Source organism: Trachinotus anak, unplaced genomic scaffold, assembly GCF_046630095.1.
Source record: "Trachinotus anak isolate AG129_WGS33_773 ecotype Australia unplaced genomic scaffold, CSIRO_AGI_Tana_v1 ptg000013l, whole genome shotgun sequence".
Taxonomy (NCBI): Eukaryota; Metazoa; Chordata; class Actinopteri; order Carangiformes; family Carangidae; genus Trachinotus; species Trachinotus anak.
Window position 1 is genome coordinate 13,937,674 of NW_027273864.1, and position 10,725 is coordinate 13,948,398.

The following is a 10,725-nucleotide window of genomic DNA, read 5'->3' on the forward strand; positions in this document are numbered from 1 at the left end:
GTAAGATCTGGACACTGCAAGCTGGTTATGGCATTTTGAGTTACCTTTCTTCCACTAGCACAGTAGCTGATAACATTGTCATTAAATAAGGCAATACAGGTTAAAACACGGTTTTGTGGGCAATCTGTATGTTTCTGTTGGCCTAGTAATTTGACGTACTTTTTCTCTTTCTTTGTCCCCTCATATTTCAGGCTCTCCTACTTGTCGATGCCTGACAGGCTTTACAGGGCCAAACTGTAACCTGCACACATGTAAGGACTATTGTAAGAATGGAGGCAACTGTACAGTCAGTGCTGGAAACCAGCCAACCTGCCGCTGCCCCACTGACTTCCTGGGTGACCAGTGCCAGTACAGTGAGTGTTCCCATTATTGTATCCATTTAAAACTTCTGCTGACCACAATAGTCAATAGTCTACAAAAGTCAGATTTGCAATCTGAGTATCTTTAAAAGACTGTGATGTAGTTTGTAAGCAGTGTACTTACATGTTTGTGTGTGTGTGTGTGTGTGTGTGTGTGTGTGTGAGCAGGAAGCTGTGAAGGCCACTGCCTGAACAAAGGAACATGTCTGCAGAGTGAAGATGGCTCCCAGCTATGTCGCTGTCTGCCCCAGTACACTGGCAGCACATGTGAAATTGACAAGTGTCACTATTGTCGTGATGGCGAGTGTATCCCCAGCAACAGTTTTTCTTCTACAGGGGACTTTACCTGCCGGTGAGAGCACTCACAGACACAAAATTCACTCAACATCAAAGAGACGCGAACAAACACCCGCACACTTGTAGAGTTGTCTCGTCTCTCTCATTGTTGCTCACTGTGTTTTTCTGTCTTCAATAGCTGCACAAATGGCAGAGTCCAGCCCAGCTGTTACACATGTGATACAAATGAGTACTGTGCAAATGGCCAGTGCTCTATAAACCCCATCACCCGCCTTCCAGAGTGCAGGTGAGGAGCAGGAACAATTGTTCTCATTTGAGTCTGATCATTGCTTAAATACCCATCTCTATTTTCTCTCTTCTTCTGTGTGTGCAGATGCTCACCAGGCTGGGCGGGGCATCGCTGTGAGTCCGTTGCAAACAGTGATGGTGCCTCAGGTTCAGGCGGACGTAAGTGGACACCTCTACAACAACATCAATGATCAAGTTCCTTAAATTTAATATGATCGAGGATGACTGTCAAAATTCTCAATGCATCATTGTTATACATTAATATATGTGTGTGTGTGTGTGTGTGTGTGTGTGTGTGTGTGTAGGCACAGCCTCCATAGTGATCCCTGTGCTACTACTGTTGCTGCTGGTTCTACTGGTCGGAGGAGCGTTGTTCTGGTACAGGAGAAGGATGAGAGGGTGAGTGACAGTCCAACACACTCGCAACAGGAGACAGTGCCGACCTCTTTTTGCCTTTGTATTCCCTCTTTCCCTCCCTCTTTTTCTTCTTTCTTTCCTTTCTTCAGTCTGCACTTTTCCTCTCCTCTCTGTAATGGCATCTCTTCTGCTCTTCAGGTCTAGCCGGCCCGGCAAAACCGGCTCCAGACGCTTGCGGTAACAGTTGCCAGGGTTACACTTTTCCCTCCATACCGTCATTCAATTCTGCATCCTGATGCTCTCTCTTTTTCTGTCTTCCCCTCACTCATGAGTCTTGGTTGCTGTGCAGTGTTTGGTCCTGTGGTGAATGTCGCACCATTTCCTCTGATGTTCATGGGAGCTGTAGTTCATCACTCTCCTACAGTACTTCTCCTTTTAAATGAATCGCCTTCTTCTGAGCAGCTCCAGGGCAGATCTATTGAAAAGATGCATTGAATAGATCTGTCAGTGCTGTAGATCTCTCATACTGTTGTCCATCACGTTGTACTGTTCTGTACTGTGCTGTGGTTTGTATTGTGGTAGTGTCTCTCTTAGTTGGGACATGGACAGTGCAACAGCATTCTTCCAAGCTTGGATTGGAAAATGCATATGTGAAAAATCCAGCATTTACTCAGAGATAGATATCATAGTCGATGCAGATATTCCCAGCATATTTTAGGATCTAATGTGGGTTTATTGTGATCTGAAAGGATAGTCTGTACTTTAACAGTCCCACATCCAGGTCCACTGTGTCTGGCTTTGTCCTGGGCTACCTGAATGCTGGGTTTGTGTAGGTGCCTGTGTTGTGGCTTAGTTCCCTCAGCCTGGATAGTGGTGAGAGTCATGCGATGCCTCTTCCCTCCCTTCGTTATGTGGCTGTGTCCCTGCTTGCCCTGTTTAGGCTCCTATAACTCTGGAAAAAGAAACAAAGGTGTGACTGTTCTCTTAATATTTTGCTTAGGGCCAAGGGCTTCCAGCACCAAAGGATGACCAACGGGGCCATGAATGTCGAGATTGGAAACCCCGCCTACAAGATCTACGAGGGCGAGCCTGATGACGACGCCGGGGAGCTGCTAGATGCAGACTTCACGCTGGACCCAGACAAGGTAGAGAAAAATGCATATATGTACACACGTGCCATAACCTCCTGCACATAACACCTAATGGATTATTTTTGATCCTTTCCAGCCCACTAACTTCACCAACCCGGTGTATGCCACTCTGTACATGGGAGGTCACAACAGCCGCAACTCTCTGGCCAGCACAGATGAGAAGAAGGAGTTGCTATCACGTGGAGATGAGGAGCCCCTTGTGGACCCACTGGCATAGACTGTCCATCGGCCTGGATCATGCTATTCCAAACACACCCCTCTTCTTGCCTTTTAAAGAAAAATGAAACAAAAAAATTGATAAAAAGTGTGAGAGAAAATTGATAAAAAGTGTGAACACTGTATAAAATGTACAAAAATGAAGGACTACTTTTGTATGTGATTGCAGTATTATATTTTGTTCTTTTGAGATTCCTCTGGTCAAAAATGAATAACATTTTCTATGAGAGATTTTTAATTTACACTTTGTCCCTTACCCTTTACCTAAATAGCCACTACCTCTGTGCAAAATGAAATGGAAACAAGAAAATCAGAAGAAAAGATGCTATCATTGGAGCAATTTTAATTTTTTATTTTTGTATGAATTGTATAGAAAAGAAAAAAACATTGTTCCATTTCACCAGTGCCAACTGTTTGTTGTTTGTGTCGACTTTGAGCGGGAAAGGCAAAACTCAAAGTTTTCTAAATCGGTACATATGTTGTCTTGCTGGGTTTCTTGGCAAGGTGGAGAGACAGATTTGTGATAGCACCGTTTGTGTATAGCACATGTAAAATGTCAGAACCAGATGGCAACTACAGTATTTCCACATAATTTTTTCTCAGAGAACAATGTTCATGAAATGATTGTGTTGTCTTCCTTGCACAGAATATCATGTTTTACGGTATAGTGTGTACTGTAGGCTTTATACCGTAAGATGTAAAGCAGGTATGTTTGTTTTTATCACATTGTATGACAGTTGGAGCTCATGTGTCGCTGTAGTTAGAAGATGAGTTTTGACGTGTGATTATGGAGGTGGAGAATGAGGAAGTTGGTCATGGGTTAAACATTCCAGGCAAAGTGGTGGATGGAGATCACAGATGTGAAGAGATGCTAAGGATGAATGCCTTCGTGGGGTGTGTACAGCTGGCTATAAGACTTAACTGGATAGTGTCATGTCTGTAACATTTAGCTCTGTTATGAGGGTCTTCCTCCAGAAGGAAAGGGAGGCTGCAATTATGGTAAAATGGGAGGGAAAACTTGACTGAGTTGGGTCTTTTGCTTGTCTATTTCTCCAGTCCATTTAAAAAACAAAAAAAAAACCAAAAAAAAAAACAGATAGTGTCCATCTGGCTTTGTGAATAGACTTTTTTACCTTTAGAGGATCAAAGTCTGTATGTTCACAGTTTTGTAATGGCTTAGTCTTAACTGCATTATGTTCATTTGGTCCTCAGCATTTCTCTGTTTTTAATGAGCTCTTTCTGATCTCTCACTCTCTGCCCTGCTGCTGCTAATGCTACCATTCTGGTCGCTCTGACACGTCCTTACACTCAGCCTGTCCCAAAAATGCTGCTTCTGTCAGACATGTGTCAGCCATATCTTAATGCATGTGAAAAGTAACACAGATCTTTAATGTAACTACAATAACAAGTTTTTATTTTGCTTACCTGTCAGCAAGTGTTATTTTATGCTGTTGTATATGTTTTGTCTTTAATTGAGAGAGAAGTACAATCATTTTACCTAAAGAACATTTTTGCAAAATCATACATGCATTTTCAGATTTTTTTTTTTCTTGATTAGTCCTTTTTTTTAATGAAAAATGACACATAGCTTTTATAGTACACGATGCATGGAGGCTCAGACTTTCTTCTGGAAAGAGAATAATGTTTAATTTTTGCTGGAGTACTTTACAAACTAAATAACAGATATTGTTATAAATAAAATTTTAAAAATTGTACATAAAACATCCAGTCTGTTTTGTGTTATGTTCACAACCTGTACTGATAAAATGAAGACTACAGTGATGAGACCGTGGCCGGTAAGTTGATTTAATCATTTATTGGGTAAATAGTAAATCATGTGTACTGTGGACAAAAGATTATATTTATGTTTCATCCTTACACTATTACAAACTGAAACTTTAAATCAGAAAAAACAGAAGAAACCCTTCAAAGACAATTATTCTTATCAAGTGAAGATAATAGATTTTGCTAAACAATAAACTCTTAAGCTGTAAATGCTGTCCAGTGCACCTCAAAGCAGCCCTTCATGACAATGTGAATAATTACAAGAGAAGAAACAGCATACAGTATAATAATTTGTGCATTCCAGTAATTTCTTATTTTAAATAATCATCTTAATTGTATGAATTTCTCCCTGCATGTAAAATTAGACTTGTGACTACAAGTCTCCAAAGCCACTTTGTATCTAGTCTCTACTTGATTCCTTTAGCCTTCAGCTCCTCTCTCACTCTGCTCAGGTAATCACGGTCTGGATAACCAAAACTGTGGAAAAACAGTATGTACAAGGGTTAATTTAAATATTCCACTTAACACTGAAAAATAATATATACTAAAAGAGAAGTAGGAGATTTGGCAACCATACTTTTGTGGTCCTCCTGACATGGAGGTTTTGTGGTGAATGTCGTTCCAGGTCACCTGGCCGTCCAACCCAGTTGTTCTGGACATCCCAATAGTGAAAATGAGCTTCTGTTCAAATGCTTTATGCAACAGTTGCAGCACTTCTCTGCCCTCCTTGTTGTCTGGCAGATATGCCGTTCTGTGAATACCAGAGTAGTTCTGTCCAGGTTTGGGATGTTTTTCCTGCAATGGAAGAATGAAGGGTTAATGTAATTAACAAAAATCTTATAAAATAAACATAGAGGTATACAAAATAAACACACACTTCACACAATCTCTTCAAATACTTAAATTAAAGCATTTACCGTCTGTCTCCCACCAGGAATATTATAGTTGATGACTATAGTGCCACAGTGTGCGAATCCAGGGAGGGATGAGGGACTTATTGTCCATGACATCTTTCCATCTGGCTGGTCTCCCACTATCATACCGAAGACATCTTTGCACACAGGACAGATGGGTCCCAACGCTGTCTTTGCTTGTTCCAGGCATCCCTCACAGAACTCATGTTTACACTTAAGCTGTTTCTTATTGGTAAACGTATCCATGCATATGGGGCAGATATTGTCTTTACTGTCTGCTACTGTCCCTCCTGCGGCTGCCCCAGAGTTGTCCATGCTTTTTCCTGACTGTCCACTGGAGGCCCCCTCTGACTGATAATCGTTTTTCAGTGAGCCGTTGAACCCAGTGGCACCATGCTGTTGGGTGAAACTCATAGGTGATGTTGTAATGCTCTGGTACAGACGAAGGAGAGCTCTGACAGCATGGCTCTCCAATGACGCCTTTCCTCTAGATCCTTTGTAGCAAGCTCTGACTTCCACTTTTCCTTGAGTGGTGCTTGATTCTTTAAAATCCACATCAAACTTAGCTTTGATCTTAGCTATTTTCTCACTGAAGGAGGTCATCATCAGCCTCCAGCAGCTCTCCGCCATGGTTAGTCCTGGATTGACAAGAGGATCTTTGATGTTCATGCCAATCGCCAGGGATGTGTCTTCAGACGCCCATGTAGACTCTCCAACAAAAGTGCTGGTATTTGTCAAGGTTTTCTGTGTTGCATTTAAGGACTTGCTGATTGCATCCTGACCTTGGCTTGGCCCACACATGATCATTTCTTCAGAGGACAGAGTAAGCAAAAGCTTGTTCTCATGTTTCTTGATGATTTTCAGTGTGTCCTTCCAGTCTTCTGGATCTATGAACTTGAGAGGAACAGTTACGCCACTGGATTCAGCTAAGGAATTCTGGACAAGGTTTATGAACTCAGAGAAAGCTTTGCCGGGATCTCCATTTTTCTGCTTGCGTGGTTTCAGTGTTACCATCACTTCTGCTGCAATTTCAACTCCATTCTCTTTCTCTATACGTTTCATTTCCTCCTTGTAGATGTGGCTCACGTACAAGAAATGGCTAACTGGAAGAGGACAAGTGTGTGTCTCTCCTTCAGCTGAAGAACCTGCTGCTGAACTGCTGAAACTACCTTGTTCCCCCAGTTGCACTTGCTGTTGAATAAAAACACAATGTATTAAGTAAAAAGCTTTTTTTTTTTTTTTTTTTTTTAGTAATTCATTCCTAGTGATTTAGTACAGCACATACATTTTGTGGGTCTGTCACAGGAGAAGAAGGGAGGTTCACTGAAGCATTATCTGGTTTTTGTGCCTTCAGCTCTGGCGGTGTCAGACTAACAGAATTTACTGTGACTGATTTTCCGTCTTTGCTCTGAAGAGTTTGTCCAATCAGTTTATGAAGCTGGCTCAGGGCTTAAAAAGAAGATGAACACAAATGAATTAAAAGAAAAGAAGAACAAATGCAAAAACCAATATTGATACAGGATACTGTTTAAAAATATTGCATTAAGTGTTAGTACTGGTTGTGAGATTTAATTTTAACTTAAAAATTCAAAGTGATACTGCACCTGTAGCAGGTTTTATCTTTATCACAGCGATCCCATCCTGTGAGGCATGTACAACTTTGCAGTCTACGCAAGATTCATTTTTGTTGATCCATGTTTGAAGAACTTTCTCTAGTTCCACTTTATATTTCTGCGGTTGATTTTCTTTAGACCACTTGACAGAGACAGTGACTTGAGCCTCATCTTCATTCTGTGATGAAGTCATTGGAGCCTGAAAACATGACACCATCAGAGCCATTGCGTTATCAAGCAGGGTAGCACAAAATCCCCCCTGTTCTTCAGCTTAAAAGGTCTGTTGGGAAAATAATAGATTTCCCACTGCACTGTAGCTTTATTATTTTACTATTTACTGTTGTCCTTCACTTGTAAGTCGCTTTGGATAAAAGCATCAGCCAAATGAGTAAATGTAATGTAATGTATTAGTTTTCTAGAGCATATCATACAACCCTGGTTCCAAAGAAGTTGGGACACTGTGTAAAATGTAAATAAAAACAGAATGCGATGATTTGCAAATCATGTAAACCCATATTTAATTGAAAATAGAACAAAGACAACATATCAAATGTTAATATGCTGAAATGTTATTGTTTTATGAAAAATATAATCTCAATTTAAATTGAATGCCAGCAACAAGTTTCAAAAAAGTTGGGACAGAGGCATGTTGACCGCAGTGTTGCATCACCTCTTCTTTTAATAACAATCTGTAAACATTTGGGAGCTGAGGAGATTAATTGCTGGAGTTTTGAAAATGAAATGTTGTCCCAGTCTTGCCTGATAAAGGATTTCATCCGCTCAATAGTTTGGGGTCTCCTTTGTCGTATTTTTCGTCCAAATGTTTTCAATGGGTGACAGGTCTGGACTGCGGACAGGCCAGTTTAGTGTATGGACTCTCCTACTATGGAGCCATGCTGCTGTTATACGTGCAGAATGTGGTCTGGCATTGTCTTGCTGAAATATGCAAGGCCTACTCTGAAAAAGATGTTGTCTGGATGGCAGCATATTTTGCTCTAAAACCTGTATATACTGTTCAACATTCATTGTACCTTCCCAGCCGTGCAACTACCCAAGCCACGGGCACTAATCTACCCTCACAGCATCACGGGTGCCAGCTTTTGAACTGTGCACTGATAACCCGTTGGATGGTCCCTCTCCTCTGAACCTTTTAATGATATTATATTATTACAGTAGATGCTGAAATTTCCAAATTCTTTGCAATTTCACATTGAGGAACATTATTCTTCAATTGTCTTCAATTTGCCCACGCAGTCTTTCACATAGTGATGAACCTCTCCCCATCTTCGCTGCACAGAGACTCTGTCTCTCTGAGAGGCTCTTTTATACCCAATCATCTACTGACCTGTTGCCAATTAACCAAATTAGTTGTGTGATATTCAACCAGGTGTTTTTTTTTTTGTAGCATTACACAACTTTTCCAGTCTTTTGTTGCCCCTGTCCTAACTTTTTTGAAATGCGTTGCTGTCATCAAATTCAAATTGAGCATACATTTTTCATAAAACACTAAAATTTCAGTACTTCAACATGTGATATGTTGTCTTTGTTTACATGATTTGCAAATCATCACATTCTGTTTTTATTTACATTTTGCCAATTTTATTGGAAAGGGGGTTGTAATTGTAAAAATACTAAACAGAAAACGAATTACATTGCTGGCTTAATGTGCAGTTTCAAATTAGAAAAGTGGCAACTAACATGTTCCTCCAGTAGACCTAATATAAAGTAGACACTGGATGTTGTGTATAAATATTTTATGTATCGTATGTCATGTTTTTTTAACTAAGCTCAAATTGTTTTAATTACAATATTTTTACATGGAGTTAATATAATAATAATAATAATAATAATAATAATAATAATAATAATGCAGCCCCAAGTGCCTTACAACAAATAAATGACATGCACAAGTGCTTCACATGAAAAAAGACATAAAATTAACATAAAAAGCATGTTATGCTTTTGCAGTATGATAATATGTATGACCAAAGTGGACATCGTCAACACAGCAGAGAGCACCTGGCTGTGACTATTCGGGATTAGTCTATCCTGGCCTCCACTTTCATACTTTCACTTTCACATACACTTAACAAACACACATAGAGGCCTGCTTGAACCCGACCTGGATTTCCTTTCCACTTGTTTTTAGTTCCTGAAGTATCTGCTCATGTCTTGTGAAAAGATGACCACAGTCTGCCAGTTTCTAAACTCTGCTCCAGTTCAAAATCAAAAACTGGACTGGCTGTGGTGATATCTGTTATTTCACACATGTACACACACACACACACACACACACACACACACACACACACACTTTTCAAAATAAAATAATAATCACCCACCTCAGCACGCTCATCATGAGATGCTGGAGGCTGCTGGGTTTCACTTGTGTATTCACACTACACCAACCATGAGAGAGGACAGGGCCATTTGATTAAAAGACATTGTGGCAATTAACACTAACACAAACAGTGTCAGACAGTAGTGATCCTACTGAAGACAGTCACTGTGAACAGTTACAAATTATAACACTTGTCTCTCCTACTGGTTCAGCAGAGGTTTGCAGACTTGGCTGATTGAAGCTACTCACAACTTCCATGGGCTCTTCTCCGTCCTCGCCTGCTGACATGTTGTCTTCTTCCTTTGAGACACACCAATACCAGACAGCGGTGTTTGTTCAGTAAACGGTGAAATTCTTTATTTTGGTGAATTCACCAGAAAATTCACAGAAAATGTCATAACGATTACACTTCACTCCACTTTCGGTTACGACAAGGCCAGTGTGAACTTGTACAGGTTATCGTGGCCTCACTCTTCTCGGTGAGGCTTTCAGCACAAGCTCTGACACAGCCTCGTCAGTGGTCGGTTTGATGTCTAATGTTTGAACGTACATACAAACATGCAGCAGGTAACAACGAAACGCTTGTGACTTACCTCGTCTCGACGCAGCTTCTTCCTGATAAATGAAAGTGAAAGTGTCGCAGCCGCTGACGTCGTCGTTATGAGCGCAAGCGACCCTCAGCGTTAAAATAAACACACCCTGAAAGATTTCCAGCTGTCCAAGGGGTCTGGACGCTTATTTCTTTTTCATAAACTGACAGTCAGTGGTATGGTATGTTTCCTAGGATGTGAAGTACATTTACACAATTACTTTGCAGTTTGAGGTACTTCAATTTCCTGCTTCTTTATACTTTCTCTCCGCTACGTTTCCAAGGAAAATATACATTATACTCCACTACATATGTTGTAGTTACTCTATAGACTGAGATTAATATAAAATATAATCGTCAATTCTGGTGTATTATTATATATTAAACCACCCAGCACTATATAAAGTAGGCAGCAATGAAGTGATGTTTATTTGCATTACTAATTATAATCCAGTAATTATTCTGAAGTGAAGTGAATGATTTTTGTATAATGATTACTTTTACTTTTGGTACTTTAACACTTTTTGCAGGTCATATTGCTGTAATTCTGCTCAGGTAAAAGTACTGTTTCTATACTATTTGCATTTCTACATTGATTTGGTACTTTTACTTATTCCCCAACTGTTGATGATGCAAAAAGCAAGAAAACCTCTGACCTTTGTGCTGTTTTTTTTAAATAAAAATATATCATATGTCAGACATTTTCCTGATCTCTTACTTGATGTTCCTCTGTCTCATTTGCATTTGAAATTAAAGTTGTGCAAAATTAAGAACTGTTCATGTACAGTCCACCTGTATCATTCAAATATAAAGCA

At 40.1% G+C, this 10,725-nt stretch overlaps 2 protein-coding genes across 2 annotated transcripts in view; one reads left to right on the forward strand and one right to left on the reverse strand.

Moving 5' to 3' along the window:
• Positions 1–4,390, forward strand: part of LOC139630548 (low-density lipoprotein receptor-related protein 1-like) — an 89,384-nt gene extending 84,994 nt beyond the window's left edge. Inside the window, exons 83-89 of the mRNA XM_071494112.1 lie at positions 192–353; positions 528–711; positions 835–942; positions 1,030–1,103; positions 1,250–1,343; positions 2,302–2,446; positions 2,529–4,390. Of these exons, the coding sequence (XP_071350213.1) occupies positions 192–353; positions 528–711; positions 835–942; positions 1,030–1,103; positions 1,250–1,343; positions 2,302–2,446; positions 2,529–2,669 (908 nt within the window). The 3' untranslated portion in view covers positions 2,670–4,390. The remainder of the gene's footprint in view (positions 1–191; positions 354–527; positions 712–834; positions 943–1,029; positions 1,104–1,249; positions 1,344–2,301; positions 2,447–2,528) is intronic.
• Positions 4,391–4,469: 79 nt separating this feature from the next.
• LOC139630551 (E3 ubiquitin-protein ligase DTX3L-like) lies at positions 4,470–9,974 on the reverse strand. Its single transcript, XM_071494114.1, has 7 exons — positions 9,915–9,974; positions 9,571–9,621; positions 6,972–7,179; positions 6,653–6,816; positions 5,371–6,558; positions 5,031–5,248; positions 4,470–4,930 (listed from the first exon to the last, which is right to left on the reverse strand). The coding sequence occupies exons 2-7, from the start codon at positions 9,607–9,609 to the stop codon at positions 4,861–4,863; spliced, it is 1,887 nt and encodes a 628-aa protein (XP_071350215.1). The 5' UTR covers positions 9,610–9,621; positions 9,915–9,974; the 3' UTR covers positions 4,470–4,860.
• Positions 9,975–10,725: the final 751 nt, after the last annotated feature.

What these genes read in the sequence shown, in the direction of transcription:
- LOC139630551 (XM_071494114.1), bottom strand. Translation starts at nt 9,609, where the DNA reads ATGTCAGCAGGCGAGGACGGAGAAGAGCCCATGGAAGTT. An exon ending in GAGAAGAGCCCATGGAAGTT is followed by an intron (nt 7,180 to 9,570) that starts GTGAGTAGCTTC and finishes TCATGTTTTCAG; the next exon opens with GCTCCAATGACTTCATCACA. An exon ending in AAAGATAAAACCTGCTACAG is followed by an intron (nt 6,817 to 6,971) that starts GTGCAGTATCAC and finishes CTTCTTTTTAAG; the next exon opens with CCCTGAGCCAGCTTCATAAA.